Source organism: Podarcis muralis, chromosome 12, assembly GCF_964188315.1.
Source record: "Podarcis muralis chromosome 12, rPodMur119.hap1.1, whole genome shotgun sequence".
Taxonomy (NCBI): Eukaryota; Metazoa; Chordata; class Lepidosauria; order Squamata; family Lacertidae; genus Podarcis; species Podarcis muralis.
In genome coordinates, this window is record NC_135666.1 from 24,217,243 (window position 1) to 24,235,646 (window position 18,404).

General features: G+C 41.0%; 1 protein-coding gene across 2 annotated transcripts in view; it reads right to left on the bottom strand.

The window, feature by feature from the left end:
- Positions 1-18,404, bottom strand: part of PLXDC2 (plexin domain containing 2) — a 230,827-nt gene that overhangs the window by 50,954 nt on the left and 161,469 nt on the right. For both annotated transcript variants that reach the window (XM_028751376.2, XM_028751377.2), the window contains one exon: positions 4,124-4,246. In XM_028751376.2, coding sequence (XP_028607209.2) covers positions 4,124-4,246 — 123 coding nt within the window. The remainder of the gene's footprint in view (positions 1-4,123; positions 4,247-18,404) is intronic.

An 18,404-nucleotide genomic window follows, 5' to 3' on the forward strand; every position in this document is an offset into this window, starting at 1 on the left:
ATTCACACAAGTGGTACCTAAGAACATGATATATTTATTATGGGCTGCCTGGGCTAGTACCTATACATTGATGCTAGCCTACCAAAAAATTCAAGCTAGTTCTTAGGAAAAAAAATTCAGACTTGGAAGCCACAACAGGTCAGGGCTGAGTGCAACAATGATGCTACATATATATATATATTTAAACTCTCTGTGTGCAATTGTTTAAAATCTTGTTTCCTCTAAATCAAAACTGCTCACTTTCTTTCATCATAGGTTTTTCATTGTGTTATTTAGTTCATAACTCACTGCCTATAAAACTTAAGGATGTTTACCAAAATGCTGACACAGAAATGTTAATATTTAAAGCATTCCATTTTCACTCCGTCCATTTATTATGCATAAGATTATCTTTTCTTATCTACTGCAAGCTTTCAGAGTGGAAGGGTATTAAATAATATACATCATTGGTGGTAAACATTAACTACACCGGCTAAATAGGATCACCATGAATTTATGGATGATGCCCATATTAATAATGGTGTTGAGCATCTTAGTTGCACGTGTCCCACTATTCTTTACGCACATTGTTTTGTTGAATCCCCATGGACCAAACTGTAAGTCTGCACTCCTTCTGACCTACCAAGATGGATGCAGCCTGTTGTTAAGATTTAGACACTGCCCTTCATCTCAGGGTTGTTCACAAGATAAAAATACAAACTAAAACACAAACAAATAGTTAAAACAAAAACAAAGGCCTGGTTGAAGAGGAACCTTTTCACCTGGAGCCTAAAAATAATGAAGGCACCAGCTGAACCTCCCTAGGGAGAGCATTCCACAAACAGGTAGCTACTGCCGAAAAGGTCTGTTCTCATGCTGCTACCCTCTGGACCTCTCATGAAGGAAGCACACAAAGAAGGGCCTCAGGTGATGACTGCAGAATCCAGGTTGGTTTATATGGGGAGAGGCGTTCCTTGAGCTACTGTGGTCCTGAGCCGTTTCAGGCTTTATAGGTCAAATCCAGCACTTTGAATTGGGTTTGTAGCTAATTGTCAGTCAGTGTAGTCGGGCCAGGATCAAAGTAATATGCTCAAACCATCTTGCCGTGCTGAGCAAAGCCCTGGCATTGTGGCTTACCATGTGCTGGAAAGCCCCAGTTTTTGCAGCCTTGAATATAAAATTCCTGTTGTGTCTTTTTATTGGATCAGCAGCTTGAAAATGTATTCCTAAGTAACTAGTATGCCCTACAAAAGTGGGGCAAATCCTTTTTTAAAAAATATAAACAAGGGTGACAATGGGCAGTCTTGTCTTGTTCCTCTAGTTATTTTGCAATTCTCAGTCAACACATCATTTACTATCAATTTTGCTGACTGTTCGGTATATATTGCCTTGACTCCTCTTATAAAAGTGTCTCCACAGCTCATGTACTCTAAAACTTTAAACATAAAATCCCAGGAGACATTATCAAATGCTTTCTCTGCATCTAAAAACATTAAGGCTGCTTATGTTTCATTCCTCACTTTTAAATATTCTATTATATAAATTATATTCCTAATAATGTCCTTCATTTGTTGCCTTGGCAAGAATCTGGCCTGATCATGATGGATTACCTCTTTTAATACAGTAAAAGCGGGGCAAATCCTGATATCGTCCTGAATACAAAAGGCATTGAGTTGTATTCAATCAACTCTCACTCAGAGTAGACCACTTGAAATTACTGGACCTAAGTTAGTCATGGCCATTAAATGTAAGAAAAGCCTGCCGGGTCAGGCCAGTAGCCCATGTAGTCCAACATCTTGTTCTCACAGTAGCCACCCTGATACCTGTGAGAAACCTGCAAGCAGAACTGAAGCACAAGAGTACTCTGCCTTCCTGTGGTTTCCAGCAACTGGTATTCAGGAGCATTACTGCCTGACTGGAGGCAGAAGATAGCCACCCAACCCTCTTTTAAAGCCAACCAAGTTGGTGCCTCCTGTGGTAGTGAGTTCCATAGTTAAATGATGCGCTGCATGAATAAGTATTTTCTTTTATCTGTACCCAAACTTCCAACATTCAGCATTGCTGGATGTCGACATGTTCTAGTGTTACGAAAGAGGGAGAAAAACTTCTTTCTATTCACTTTCTTTGTGTCATGCGGAATTTTATAATCTTCTATCATCTCACCTCTTACTCACCTTTTCTCTAAACTAAAATATTCCCAAGGTCTTTAATTTCAACAGGTCTACTCTGAGTAAAGAATAGCTAAATGCAACTCCTCTTTAGTAAATATATGAGTTTATTTCAGGCATTTGCTTACAAAAAATGCCTTTTGGACTCTGAACTGACTCATTCCCTCACAGCATATGCTTTGATTCACATCTCAACAAGTTTTCCTTGTCAGAGTGACCTAACCACAACTCAAAATGGGTCAGTGTGAGTCAAGCTCAATGCACCATGGAGAGTATCTTAAAGCATCACGATAATAGTTTAACAACAACACGCTGTAATTTATTCTTGTTTCTTACTAGCACTTTGGCGGAAATAAAAAAAGCAAGTCATTTAAGGGGGGAAATTGAAGCATGTTCATTATGTTATCTTCAAATGGAACTTTTACAATCTCGCTGCATAAATTATTTCACTGCATAGCGCATCACTGGATGGTGTGAAACAGACAGACATGTTTGCAATTTACTTTCTGAATATTGATCGGGTTGCTTCTATTTTATTTAAAAGCAATTCTTCCATACAAATATTCATTTTGTCTCGCAAATATTTGGTTATTATGCATATGCAATATGTGCATATATAGGTCCACAAAATTATATAGCCTATTTGGTGATTTGACAAGAGATAGATATATATTCATTTCCTGGTAACAAAACCTGAGAGTACATTCCTTGACATGATGTTGCCACTAGAGACTCAGGAGGCCTCACTGTCGAAGATTGCCTATTTCCAGCTCCAGTTGGTTCACTGACTATGGCTGTTGTTGGACCAAGATAAGCAGGTATCAGCAATTCATGCTCTGATGACTTTGCACTCAGATTACATGGGGGTTCCCATGAAAACTATCTGGAAGCTACAGCAAGCTTAGAATGCTATTGGCATGTCATTAGCTGGGGCAGCAAGATGGGAGAATATAACAGCAATCCTAAAAGCACTGCATTGGCTTGCTAAGAATTACAGAGACCTAGGGTCATAACTTATAAAAGCTGAAATGACTCAGGCCCCAAGTGCCTCCTCCAATAGCCAACTCGATCCAGTGTTCCCCATGAAGATTCATTGTGGGGGATTTGGTAGAGATGGGCATTTTGGGTAGTGGGGCTTCAACTTTTGAGTGATTCAGGCAATATTTTCACCAGCCTCTTAAGTATGTGTTCCACCACTGTGCTGCCTCTTGGCTCCTCTTTTCCTGGTATGCTGTGATTCAATCTTCCTGAGCTAATTAACCTAGTTTCGCCATTATGCCCAACCTGGGAAACTCCAGTTATCAGGATCGGAACTAGCCAGGATCTTAATCCATGGCTAGAAGGTGGTTTAAAGGGCTTGAGAAGGTAGTTGGGAAAGGGCAGAGCAAGGCTGGCCCCCACAGTTAGAAAGATCATCAACATCCCAGATTAATAAGCCAATATACAGGTATCCATGCCAAGTACAGCATTCTATCACATAAAATTCTGTACTAGGTATTTGACCTTCGGGAGCTGTAGGTAAAGTAAGGCTTATTAGATTATTAAATAGGAGCACTTTGCACACCATCTTGATGAGGGTTATTAACTTCAGGCATGATGGTTTCACCTCTGGGTGAAAAATGACTCTAAGAATCCAAAATGGTTCCTATTTAATGTACTGATGGTACCAGAGGGAGCATATACTTTTGGAAGACTAGAGGGTTGTCGTTTTCAGCTGATGAAGTTAATTGAGATTCATGACTAAAGTAAGATTTAGGACCTTAGCATCTTGGGTGGATTATAATATTGGATAATGTTTGCCAACACAATCTACCAATAACATTTTAAACCATGGTATTTGACTCAGATGGATGGCTAGCCAGATGAATCAAACTTCTGAGAGCTAAATATTACAAACCATCTTCAGTGTTTATTTTCCTACAAAGGACAAAAAAAGAAGAGCTAAAGGATAATCTGGCAGAAGGATTAATACTTACCATTATCAAAGTATCTGACAGTCGAGTTTCTTGACACACTAGGGTCAAAGTTGGCCATCAAAGGTGCAATGTATTGCGTAGCTGTTAGCATTCGATGCACAACTTCCCCTGTATATATAAAACCTATAATAAAGAAACAAAAGAGCAGAATCATGTCAGCCACAGCTGAAAAGTTAATACATGCCAGAGTTAATTAGGTGCTGCCAGAGCTTCAAAGAGTTACTGAAGGAAAATTAATCTCATCACCAGGTTTTAATAATGAATCAAAGAACGGCAAAAGAATACAGAAAAAAACACCATAAAGGCCAAGAGAAGAATAGATTCCCATGAGGAACAAAAGTCAGGGGCCATATTGATAGGGAAATAATTCAGGCCAGTGTTCATCAGCTGGGATCTTCAGGCCACTTTTGAGAGGTGGGGAGAACATAAAGCCTGTTGCTAACATTATGTGGAAGACAAAGAGTCTTTCTGGTTTATAGTTCTGTCACTTTCACTGCAATTCCATGTATGCTTGCTCACTCACTCTGTTCCATGGAGCTAATTTAACTCTGTAAAGTGCACAGTATTTATTTGCGAGTGTGTTTGCTAATTATTACATTGTCAAGCTCATAAAGCATTTGCCCTCTTCTGCTTTAAATTCTAGCTCACAGTCATATCTTGAATTGTGCAGAGATACAGAATTTCTCTTAAGAGCTTTTGTGTACTTGAGCAAGCCCCTTGTGTTGCAGTTCCTAAGCACCCAATAACCAGCTGGCTGAAATGCTGTGCAAGAGCTTTTCACAAGTGGGTGGAACAACTCACCTATCAGCTGTTTGATATCATAATGATGCCACTTGATTGACAGGTGGCTTGTCCCATCCACCTGTTCAAGTTGGTGGGCACAAAGTATACATACTGCTATCAACACCTGTTGTCAGATTGCACTTGCTGTTTCATTGAAAGCAGGGATGGGGAATGTGTAGCCCTCGCTCCCCGATGCTGTTGGACTACAGCTCCCATCGTCACTGACCACTGGCCATGCTGGCTGGAAGTGATGGGAGTTGGAGCTCATCAACAACTAGGGAAGATCAGTCCCCCTGCCTCGGTCTAAAACAGCACAGCCGCATCTGACCAATGCTGCAGCTAGATTCACTAGGTAATACATTTTCTGCTCTCTCAGTAAATGTTGCACTGTGGATTGCTGCCACCCCTGCTCCAAAGTTACAGGAAGAAATAAAAAGAAAGGGAAAGTAACAAGATGGATAACTGCAAGCCAGGAAGCATTTCTGGGATCAAACGTCAACTCTAGTCATGCTTCAGTACAACTTGGAAAGAAACACAGGGTAAGTTCAAAGCATCCCACAGATTCAAAACTTGAATGGACTCCCGCTGAACAGGATATTTTATCATTTTCACTAATACCCTGAGTAAATCGCAAATGTAAACCAAGCATATTTTTGAATAGGCTTGCACAGACATTTGGCAAGAGCTGGCTTATACTGTCTATGACCCAGTTTTCTGATGGTTACATTTGCTCTCTGTTGATTCATTGTGGCCCAGCAAGAATGTTCCAAACCTACAGTTTCCTGAACTACTTAATCTTTCCTTTGTGGGAGGGGTTTGGCATTTCCGGAAAGACTCTACAGCTTGAAACATAAGACACTGTCTTCTCAACTGCCTGAGTAAATTAATCAAGTTACAGCATGGAAAGTTATTAAGGAGGGGATTTAAAATTGTATCGTATACCTTTACAGAAAGCCTTTAGACCAGGAAAGAAAAATTTATGAAAAGCACGGACTGATTAGGGATGACTTGCTGATACAAGTGCATTTGTCCCCCCCCCCCCCTGTTTTATCATGTGTTTGCTGCCCTGGGGTCATTTGAGAGGAAGAGTATAATGTAATAAATTATATTCAATAAATAATGATGATGATGATTCTAACAGTAATAAATAACCAGTACTACTGCTTTTATTTTTGTTATGTAGCATGATATAAAGTACTGTCCCTCATTCTGCAACACAATAAAACAGAACAAAATGCACACACCCAATGATATCGGATTCTACAGTAATTCTTACATTTGATGATTCGGATCCAAATAACACATGAGTTGTTCTGCTTGCCCAAGACAGATCCAAGTGTCTCAGCAGCCCACCACAATACATGTCAAATAAAACATGAAGTCATAGGGAAGGGCCATCGTTCAGTGGTAGAGTACAGTGGTACCTCGGGTTAAGTACTTAATTCGTTCCAGAGGTCCGTTCTTAACCTGAAACTGTTCTTAACCTGAAGCACCACTTTAGCTAATGGGGCCTTCTGCTGCCGCCGCGCTGCCGGAGCACGATTTCTGTTCTCATCCTGAAGCAAAGTTCTTAACCCAAGGTACTATTTCTGGGTTAGAGAAGTCTGTAACCTGAAGTGTATGTAACCCGAGGTACCACTGTAGATGCTTTGCATGTAAAAAGTTCCATCTCCAGTAAACCCAGAGAGTGCTGGTAAGGACTACTGGCTGCAGCCCTGGAAAGCTGCTTCCCATCCATGTTGACAATACTGAGCCAGATGGACTAATGGTGTGGCCTGGTGTAAGGCATCTTCTCATGGTCCTAACTTCTTTTGAAACTGAGGGGAGGCAGTTTGTGATAATGGCATGGAAGTCAATCGTGGTGGTGGTGGTGGGCATTTAGAAATCTTACTTGGTGTACCCAAGCTGCTCGGTGTACCTGGTCTCTGTATCCCAGCCAAATCATTAGCAACCTCAGTTTTGGGGGCCTGCTCGTTCCTTCACACACTTGTCCTCTCCCCACTTGTATGCATTTGATGAAGTGGACTCTAATCAATGAAAGCTTATGCTGTAAAAAAAATCCCCAAACTGTTATCCATCTCCCCGGATTCCCTGCATTGTTTTTATTTTGTCAGTTTCTGAAAAGCAATATCCTTGCACCTCTGGGCTAGTGTGCTGAAGCATGAGTGCATTGCTTGAAGAACCTTTCTTCTCTCTTGTGAGTCTGCCTGTCTAGTAAGGTTGGCTGTTGCGGCCCTCTGACATGTGCCATTGCCTTCTGAGGCAGAGTTGGTGGCTTTTCCTCTGGTGGCGCCTTGCCTTCCTGCTCTAGGAAATTTAAGTTCTCTTCCCCCTTTTACTTGTGTTCCAATGGCAACTCAAAAAATCCTTTTCTGAACAAGCATTTGATTCTGTCACTGCTTAATGTACCAATTTCAAAAGCTGCTCCTTGCTTTGCTGCTTAGTTTTGTTAATTTGTGTTTTGACAAATGGAATAATGCCATGTTTATATAGTTGCTTTCTTTTGAGTGAAGAGAAAAGCAGGGTGTTGTTACTTTTTTTTTTTAAAAAAAGAAGTAGTTGTGAGGTCTCCTTGTTCTGCTCAAAGTTGATTAGGTTGCCTAGGAATCGCTGGATTGAAAAAAATGACCTTATTTAAAATGTATAGGAGTTTTTGCATTGACTTAATACTGTGAAAGCCTAAGTTGGTAAGGCTCCACAGCCTCAGAGTCATATTTCAAGCCTACCTAGGGAAATCAGCTGTTTGTCAAAAAAAGAGTAATTTACTTAATATAATTTAGATAGTGCTTGGTAGAACCATATGTTAAAAGCTCTGGCTAACACAAAGGTCGGTGCTTAATTAGCTGGAAAAGCAATTGTCTGTCAGTGATGACAGCACAATGAAAGGTTTTGTATGACAGAGTCTTCATCTGGGCAAAGCTTGCATGGCTCTTTGAGCATGGAAGCCGATTTGATGTTATCGGACAGGTTGCAGCAGCATATAGAGTAGGCCGATAAGTGCACAGAGTGCCTTTTAAGAGATTCGAGGTCACTTCCTCCTCTCGTCCTAGGGCATTTGGAGACGACAACAATATTGCTTAGAAAATCACTAAATCTTACAGCCTTCCTCTCAGCTTTCCTCTGAAAATGCATCAGTCAGCAAAAACAGGATATAAGAGATGCACTCAAACCTTCCAGTCTCTTCAAATTTTATCATCTTTCCAGTTATTACTTAAGCCAAGAAAGTGTGAAGGCCCTTTGGGAGGAAAGGAGGGATATAAATTTTAACAAACAAACAAATAAATAAATAAATAAGCAAGGACATTTCTATCCAAAATTAATCGCACCAGGACACAAAGTGGCTGAAATATTCTGACCTGGCCTATTAATTAGATAATTCTAAATTACAGCCAGTGGAATATCTTACTAGTTTTATCAGATACCAGACCTACAACATGTTTGGAGCTGAGGTCCACAAGAACCTTCTCCTGCTTTCAGATAGGCTGGCTGAATGCAGAAAATTCACAGTTGCTCAGCACAGCAAACTACAATCTCCTCCAACTGCTAACACGCTGAAGCTGAGCAAGCTGTTTGCTTGAATCAAGCTGTTTGCCAAAGACAGACCTCTACCATATTAGGAAGTGCATCAGAGGTCCTACTGCCCCTCATACCTCCACAACTATTTGAGCACAAAACTCCAGTTCTCAAAAGCGTGCACTGCCTTGAACTCTACCAGGCCAGCCAGATGCAAGGTTCTTGTCTGATTTTTATAAGGCCATTAACAACCAGAATACCTCAATCTAGGATTTGTCCTAGATCATGGTCTGTGAGGGCCAGCAGTCTGGAAATAACTAGATACCACTGATGCTGACATTTCTACTGTAAAGAACACAGGTAGCCAAGCAAGGGAGCAGTCAAACCCATAAGCAGGTACAGGATAACCTGAGACTACTGCAGTCTGAGATCAGCTCTGCCTGTACCTGATGGACAAACATCTCAGACTGAGGAGCCAAGCCAGAGGTTTATAAAACCCTCAAGCCCGCCACCCCCACACCCAATTCTTGCAAAACTGGCATTTCCACTACCACTTTCTGGCTAATGCTTGTATAAGCATTAGGGATAAAAAGGGGGAAAAGTAAATTCAATGAAGTTTAAAAGTTGGTAAATATAACCCAACTTGTTACATTTAAGGCTTGACCTTTTTCGGGGAGAAGAAGCAGTAAATGGGGCCTACTAAAATGACAAGATTGCACACTTCTGTTGCGGTATACAACCTATGTAATTTTGTTTTGGCTCCTCCATGCTCAGATAACCAGCAGAATGTGTGTCACCACACAAAAGGGATGAGTTATAACAGAGGATGTTCTCTAAAGGACCAACACATAAATGGATTGAAAAGAAAGAAAAACGGGGGGAATTTTATGTAGGCGTTTCCTACACTATTTTTCCATAATAGAGAGGAGCTGCCTTGAAAGCAGAGCAGTGGGGTGTAAATTTTAAAATCTTTCTCCTCTTTATTGGTGAAACGGCACATTCAGGGTATGCTATTGCTATTGCCAACATGCTGTTCGGCTGCACCAAAGGACAAATACACAGGAATCATACAATAGTTAGAATCACAGAACTGTTGTCAGGGACTGGGCAGACGAGGAATGGTGGAGACCGCCTCCCCAGCCTGACCCTTCCAGGGAAGAGGAAACAGTTCAGAATTACAACAGGGGTTTGAGGGAGGCCATAGCTCAGAGGCATATGAGGGGAAAGGTTGGGAAATAATGGGAGAGGAGGAGCAGGCAGAGCCAGAGCAGCAGCTGACTGACACATTGTCACTAGAAAGAATTCCAGACCCACCATCTCCCAGAACCCAGCAAGCCTTAAAAGTAGGAGAGCAAAGAGCTCGAAGACAGAGGGCATTAAGCAGCACCTGTAGAGGAGGTGACAATGACGACGAATGAGGAAGTGGGAGAGAAGTGGGGTGGAGATTCACTCAGGACAACAGCATTATCCAAGAGGCTGTGTTCCAAAGCCTCTCTCTGTAAATACTGAATAAAAAGCGGATGGTAAGAAACGTTTCCTTGTCTTTGTACGTTCCTGGGCAACTGGCCGTGGGAGTTGCTTGCAGCTGCCTGACAATTGTAGAGTTGGATGGGACCACAACAGTTACCTAGTTAAGTGGTTTTCAACCAGTGTGTCATGGCATCCTGGGGTGCCTTGAATTATGGTCAGGGGTAACACTGGCCTCTGCCCCTCTTTCCTTCCCTCCCTCCTCTGATGCCCTCTTGTGTCTCTGCCTCCCAAAGGCTTGCACAGCTGTTTATTGCAGCAGCCCTAGCTATAAGCTCCACAGGCAAATGGTGCCTCTGGGAGGCATCTCTCTTTGGGGTGGAGTGGGGGGCAGCTCAGAGACCAGGGATGGCAGCAGCAGGACTCCCAAGGAGAGGGGAGGGCAGAGGAGGCTGAGGGAACACTCCACAAGGGAGAGTGTTTGGAAAAGGGTGAGAGGCTGCCAGCTCTGCAGGCAAGGGGTGACCCAACTGGGCTTCTGAGCCCTACAGGGGTGCCACAGAAAGAATGTAGTTGGTCAAGGGCGCCATGGACTCAAAAAGGTTGAAAACCTCTGATCTAGTCCAAAATCCCTGCAATGCATGAATCCTTTGCCCAACATGAGGCTCAAACCCATGACCCTGAGATTTAAGAGTCTCGTGCTCTGCTGACTGAGCTATCCCAGGAGTATCAAACTTATGAGGAAGGACCATAACTCAGTGCTGGAGTATCTGCTTTGCATGCAGAAGTTCACAGGTTCAGTCCTCGGCATCTCCAGGTGGGGCTGGGAATGTCACCCTGGACAGCTGCCGTCATTCAATACAGCTAATACTGAGCTCAACAGACCAATGGTCTGGCTACATACAAGGCAGCTTCCTGTTTCCCATAGTTGCTAGACTGCTTTCCAAGGATGGGTGCTCACCTACAGCAGCAGATGAAGGAACTGTTTAGTCTCAACAACTACTGTTAACATCACAATTATATTATGTTGATCTTTTCTAATGGAATATACTGTTTTGCGCTCAACCATTTCTAAGTGGTAAGAAGTTCTGTACACCACCTTCTGGAATGCATTGAATTGAAGCAGTTTTGAAGATTTGCTATGTCCTTCTGAGTTGTTTATTTACCAACCCTCAGATTTAGCAGGGATTGCATGTGCAGCAGAAGCAAACATATAGGGCAGGAGGCACTCATCTTAAAGCAACGTAAGTTTAGCTTAAACCAGCTCTCAGCACAGTAAATTTCATTTTGCTTTTTGCAAAGAATTACAGCCAGTCAGTTAAACCAGCTACTGATACTGCTGATCCAGAACAAACTCACTGTTTGGTGGAAATCAACTGAAAAACTCTACCAGAAACCAAGAAACCAAGTTGTGCCCCAGGTGACTTGCTGCTGATTTCAGTGAACTTCTCATTTCACAAAACTGTGAAGATTACTTTCTATGCCATGTTTTTAAACCAAGTATATGATTACAGTTTTCCCTGATACTGAGAGGACGTTTTCTTGATGACTAATGGCATGAAATCAGCCACCTGTTCACTTCTGTAGGATTTATTTCTAAGGAGGTAGCTTAAAGCTGCCTTGTGATGTGTGAATAAGCACGAAACAGATTTGTATACAATTTCATTTTTGATCTCGTATGTTTTTTATACTTATCAGCCAAATTGGGTAAATACACTTCTCCTGGCATAAACCCACATTACTTCTTCATTCAAGTTATACAGCATCCTGATATTGCATCAATGGCATCATGCAATTCTAGTTGAAATGCTACACATTACGTACAGTAATACTGTATTAATGTATAGCATGCAAATTATATGTTCAATAGTATTTTGAGCAATGCTGATAATATTTCACATTTAGGGATACAGCCAGTTATAAAAATTGAAGCTAAAATGTCAAATGCGCACTTCATAACAAAACCAAAGCTTAAATACATAAACATTAATAAGATGAATACAATTCAAAATGGATTTTGAAAGACTCATTGTAATGTTTTTAAAAGGAAGATGCAGATGAAATATATTTAAAATGGTATCATTAAAATTACAGTTCAGTAGACATTTATGACCAAATAATGGTACAGCTTGAATTTCAGCTTGCTTATTTTATGTCTAAACCTGACTGGACTCCACACAGTGTAGCAAAGGAGGAGGGAATGCATACAAAGTCTGGGTATCGAGATAACATATATATTTGGTTTTAAACCACAATGCTCAATCTCCTGTGAAACTTCTGCGGTTAAGAGCAGACAGGCACAGTAACACAAGTTTAACTACTTAGATTAAACTTCCAGTCTAGAGATTTCAAGGTATAAAAAAAACCACCACAAACTTTTAAATCTGAAAATTAACTACTATGTTGATAAATGGGAGCCTTAAAATAATCTGCACCATTTATGTCACATTGCAAGACTGTAGTTTTCCCTGTTATATTCATTGTCAGACATTCACCCAGTCATTCTAGAGAACAATGGTGTTTTTGTGGACAGAACTCTCTTTAAAAGGTTAGAACTCAATAGCAGCCTTACTCATATGGGTGGTTTGCCAGCTTGAGCCCGCGCTGATGAATTTGCTGCAAGTTCAGCGCAAGACCATGTTACATTAGTAGGGTGCCTCATTCGGTCTTATTCTCCCTAAATCACATTGCCTTTCCCCTTCAATAATTCCTTCTCCATCCATCCAGTAGCACTAGACACAGTGAACCTGCTGAGAATGTGGCTTTTTTTTTTGTCCTGGAGTAGGAATCACAGAAGAACTCAGCCAAGACTTTTAAGTGTAATAGGGAAATGAGCAAAAGGGAGCACCAGGGGAATAACATTCACTGGGAATCACAATGCACACATTAAGCAAAGGCAAGAAACGTTTTACCAGTGCTTAGTTTGAAGGATTCCCTATCAAGAACAGAAAACAAATATTTAGACAGAATGTTATTCTCACATCCTTTACTCTAGTTGATCAAAATCAAGATTTTGTAATGTTAGAAGCAAACAATGTAATTATTACTTTTATATAGTTGGTGTATTTATTATTTCGTTGTTGCTTCAGCAAGGAATTTGGACTTCACTCCTACGGAAGGACTGCGATTTTGTGCTCGACAATGTAGCCCTGGAAGAGTGCCATCGCCATTATAATTACACTAAGATTAGTGAGTTGGGGAAACAAAAAGACAGAAATGATTCCACATCCCTAAGACAATATAAGAGTGTTTAAGTAAGAGAATAATGAGCTTGGGCCTTGCACTCTAATAATGAGCTTGGGACTTGCACTCAAGATTGGGGAAGGAGTGAAGCAAAGTCTCCCACGCTCTCTTATATTGCTTTATTTCTGGACAGGCTAGAGATTCCTTTTGCTTTCTTTCAGCTGACTAGCACTCCATTTATAAACCTTTGTGCCTGGCCAGCAATGCCCACAGAACATCCTTGCAACGCCAGCATACAGTCACCACTTGTGATGAGGCAACCCTTAAGCACTGAGTCTTTGCATTGCGCTATAATGTTGGAGTCTATTTTTTCCCCCCATTCTCTTTTGAGAAGGATGCCTTTGACAAAAAAGCACACGCAGGCCACATATATATGAAGGCTCAGTATGCCAGCCAGCCAACTACCAGCCTATTTGTTATTTATTTATTTATTTATTTGCACACTTCCATGGAACATATCAAGCTGCATTGCAGCCAGGGTGGATTTGATTTAAATCAAATCAGGTAAGACTTGATATAAACCTTTTTTTTTTTTTTACAGAAAGGCGTTCTTGCTGGTATAATCTTGCTGGTATATATTTACAACCAGATGAAGGTTTCATTTTTAGAATAATAAATTTTCAGAGTAGTTTTTACAGTTATATCAAAAATTACTGATTTGGTTATACTATTAGAAATACATAGACAGATAATTATGAAATTATTGTGAGGTTTAATAAGTTAACTGATTATATTTGGACAACTTTTCTGCTGTACTTTATTGGAAGGAGAAAAATAACCATTTCCTTAATAACAATTTAAACTATTTATTTAACTAAAACAATACCATCATAGCAGATGTATCCATGTTTGTTAACTGATGTGGTTAAACATTTTTTTAAATAAAAAAACAACTTAGACTGATTTTCAGCACACATGAAAAACTTAAAAATAAATCCTTATTTCCTGGTGGACTTTGGACTATAATGTAACTTAAACAGAAAACTATCTTTAGAAAGCATTTTCTCCAAAAAGCATTTTATTTTAAAAATCCAATTTAAATAAAAAAAAATCGATTTCAATAAAAAAATCTGATTTAAATGGGGAAAAACTGATTTTTTAATATTTTTTTTAAAACACATTGATTTTTATCTACCCTGTTTGCAGTATATAACATACAATAAAATGGTCTATAAATATCTAAAGAACATAATTAAAGACATTGATAAAACGTCAGTAAATACTGGTTGGCTCAAGGGGGGAGGGGAATCATACTGTGAAGGCCTGTCTAAACAGTGCAGGTCTCAGAAGATGTCTGAAAGGGGGCAGGAACAGCTCCTGCCACACTAAACCAAACCACAGGAGGCTGGCGAACCACCAGAAGTGCCCCATCAGAAGATCTCAGTAACTGAGGTGGAGGGAGCATAAGGGATCAGATAGCCTAGAAGGGCTTTGGGGCCCAACTCATTTAGGGTTTGGTCATTAAGCCAAGAACCCTGTACCTTGCTCAGTAGCAAATCAATCAACTGATCAATTGTCAACCTATTATTTGATTGTTGTCAAGTATCATCAGATATTCCAACGATGCCACTGTGTAGGAGAACAGAACAGTGTGTGTTACATTGTCCTGCCCCTTTAGTTCGTTTGTTGCTCTCAGGTATAGTGGAGGATGGTGTTCTTCTACCATTAGTGAAGTAAAATTAAAGTTTCCGGGTACATAATAAGGACAAGGCACCGTCCTCCCTTTGCCTCAGGCAGCTAAATGTCCACTTCTCGTCTATGCATCTTGTCTATGAAAGCGGATGCCACAATAAATGTGTTAGTCAGTAAGATGCCACAAGATACTTTCTTGTTTTCTTCTTTAATGTAGAATTAATTGAGCTCACTAGCTGTTTAAAACACTTAAAAAAGAAAGGGGAAACCCATTTATTCTTATTAAATAAAATGATAAGCAGAAAGTGCAATATGTAAAGTCATTTTCATCTCTCCATTATGGGAATAAATAAATCTTTTCTTTTCTCCATATAGCAGCAAAGGCAGTAACAAGTGCCAAGGGTATGTGGTTAGCAATGACAAGTTGGCTTGTAAGTTAAATGTCAGGATTCAGTATTTGAACCAGTTGGTGTCTCAAATCCTTCACAGTTGTCACAAGGTCCCTGTGCTATTTGATAATTTAGGCAACCTTACATGCAGCCTCCCTTTTCTGGCATTTATCTGACGGGGTCAGTTTGCAGTTTGTGAATCCCCTGACGCTTTTAACATTACTACTTGTTAGCCCTGCTAGACAGACAACTTGGTTGAATAAATATCAGTCAAATCCCCTGTGGGGTTAGAAGCAAGTAGGAAGACCGGATTTGTATGTCTACAACCCAGTATGGTAGGAGTGTATAGAAGAACAAATTGTTTAATAAGCATTCAAGGCATTTACCGTGATTGTTTATCACATACATGTTCAGTGTACTGCTTTATGCAACCTGAAGCCAGATGGCAGGACAGATGGCAAACACGTGTTAATCCATCTACAACCATGCTCAGAATGCAACTAAAAGCACACTTTGTGTACTGTCATCCACACACTAACACTAACCCGGGAGCAAGCTCCATTGAGTAAGCATGCAGGATTTCACATGTAACTGTGCAACGACCAGAAGGAACACTGGAAAGAGATTGCATTTAGTTCTACAGATGAAACTTCAACTAGTAGCAAAAGCAGAAATTGACTGGGGAAAGCCTTCCACGAGAGACAGAGGAACAAGTTCCAGCAATGCTTCATGGCCTTCAAGTACCACGTGACTCTCCTTATTCCCGTGCCAAATGTGGGCAATGTAATCATATGGTAAGTTACAAGCAGTGGCAAAGCATCCGTGTTACCTTCCAAGGGAGTACTGTGAAATTAGAGGGTGCGTGCAGGGCTGTTTCCACTTCCCCAGTCAGAGTGCAGGTTACAATGTACTTATGGCTAGACTTAACACAGGGTAATTGTGGCATGTAGTTATGGCACATTTGCCGCAAAACCCCATTTGCTTTCCATGCAAAGAAAACATTTGTTTCGTGAAGAATCCAAGAGCCTTCTTAGGCTTGGGAACTCACATCGTAAGAGCTGATCAGTTAACCACAGTTAAAAGATCAACAGCAGGCTAGGTGATCATACACCCATTCATGAAGGGTAAGGCCCACAATGGTCAGGATAGCTACAAATTAATTCACGTATCAGAGAGTGTGTGCTCTTAATGTATTTCTGGGAAAGGCAAGTGGGAGAAGGCCATTGCACTCCTGTCCTGCTTCCTGGTTGACCATAGTAGGATTAAAATGTTGTAGTAGATGGGCCTTTCCTATGATTCTGCAGAGCTCTTCTTAATATTCAGATGCAGAAATCCTTCCTTCCCAACCAGGATTTTTTCAACAAATTTTGGAGTTAACAATAATCTTGTGGAAAGTCTGGTTAAACCTAAACTTTTTAAAAGAAGCAGAAGCAGAATGAATTCACTATGGAAAGGGAATGTTTCATTCCACTGCTGCTTCCAGGAACTTAACCACAATTAAGAAACATGTGCACTCTTCCACCAGAAGGCATTCCGGATGCCATACCTTTGGCATGCTCATCCCTCCTCACTTGTTCCCCAGACTCCTATGACCTCATGGTGACTCAGCAACAGAGGAGCTCATTGCTTCAACACATAACAACCAACTCAAATTCATTGCCCTAGTGAAGTTAAGTGGAGTATACTGGCAGAGAAGTCTAAGCTGAGCTGGGAAGGGAAGGGAAGCTGAGCATGGCTAAGGGCTGCACACGGACCGGCCTTCCCTCTTTTCACCTACTAAGCTTTTCACTCCAAATAAAGGCAGGAACAACTTTGCATTTATTCTGTTGCTATGGCCATATATATTCCACACCTTATCGAAGCCTTATGGGTACATGGACTGGAAAATACTGTGAGTCTTGGAAGAGCTGCTTTCTTGACTTCCAAGGCTATTTTCTACCTGGCCTGGGAGGGCTGAACAGACTCTTGGGATGGGGTATTGTTTAGGGAATTTTTTGGTTGTTTTTTTTTTTTTTTGCTCTTTTTCATATTAATTTTTTGCAACTTTATTTTCGGTTTGGTTGTGTAGTTTTGATGTTTTATTTATTGCTTAGGACTACTTTTGTTATGTGGTGGTGCAGCAATTAAACTGCTAGCACAGTTGCAAAGCTAAGCCGGGTCTGGTATGGATTCAAATAGCTGTCACCCTTCCCTTTTTTGTGTGGGAAATTCCCTTATTCCAGCGCCATTTCCTGCTGCTTCCAGCTGCTATCCCAGATTGTTAGACATCCCGTAGACTGTCCCCGGGACAGGTGAGGCTGCTGATCCCTTATTTTCAAATCTGAAAGTTGACAGCTATGATCCAAGATCTTGGACACCAAATTCTAAGCTGGGACAACCATTAGGATTAACATTTAACTACACTTGCCTAAAATGCATTACACTGTGGAAATCTATTGCAGAAGTATGAGGGGCGGGGATTCCTATTTTAAAGTGATCTGGAGGCAATTTATATCCTGGACCATAACTACATCAACTCTGCTTACATGGGTTACATGCCCAGTTGCAATCAATGGCAGTCAAAGATAAACAAGGCCAATGCAGCAAGGTGTCTTATGGTACCTTAAAGACAAACACATTTATTAAGGCATAAGCTTTTATTGAGTAGAGTCCATCAGGTGCATGAAATGAAATATGTACTTGGGAGGTATATATACACATTGAGGGTGGGAGGAATTGTAGGGAGTAAGGTAATGTAAATGCAAACAATACAGACAGTGGCAATTCTATTCAAGTAAAAGAGTTCTCCTTTTGCATACACTCTGTGTCCCTTGTGATGCTTTGAAACCAGAGATCCCAAAATGAAGAGGGTAGAGGGGGCTAATGTCACCCTAAGATTGAAGCGGGGGGAGAGACTGACTTCCATTGGGATGATAATCAGACAAACTGACAGTGGAACGGTTTCCCTCGGAAGGTTCTAGACTCTCCTTCCTTGGAGGTTTTTAAGCAGAGGTTGGATGGCCACCTGTCAAAGTATGCTTTAGCTGAGGTTCCTGCAATGCAGGGGGCTGGACTTGATGTCCCTTGGGGTCCCCTCCAACCCTATGATTCTAACCCACTTGCTGTTACAATTAAGGCTAATTGATAGAGGTGAGGGAGAGATGCAGCTCTGTGACGCAGCAATTGAATGCAGTTACTTGACTTGGGAGCAGAGCTTATCGGTGGAGGAAGGAGCCAAGCTGAGCTGAGAGCTAAGGAGAGAGGCAGACAAAGTT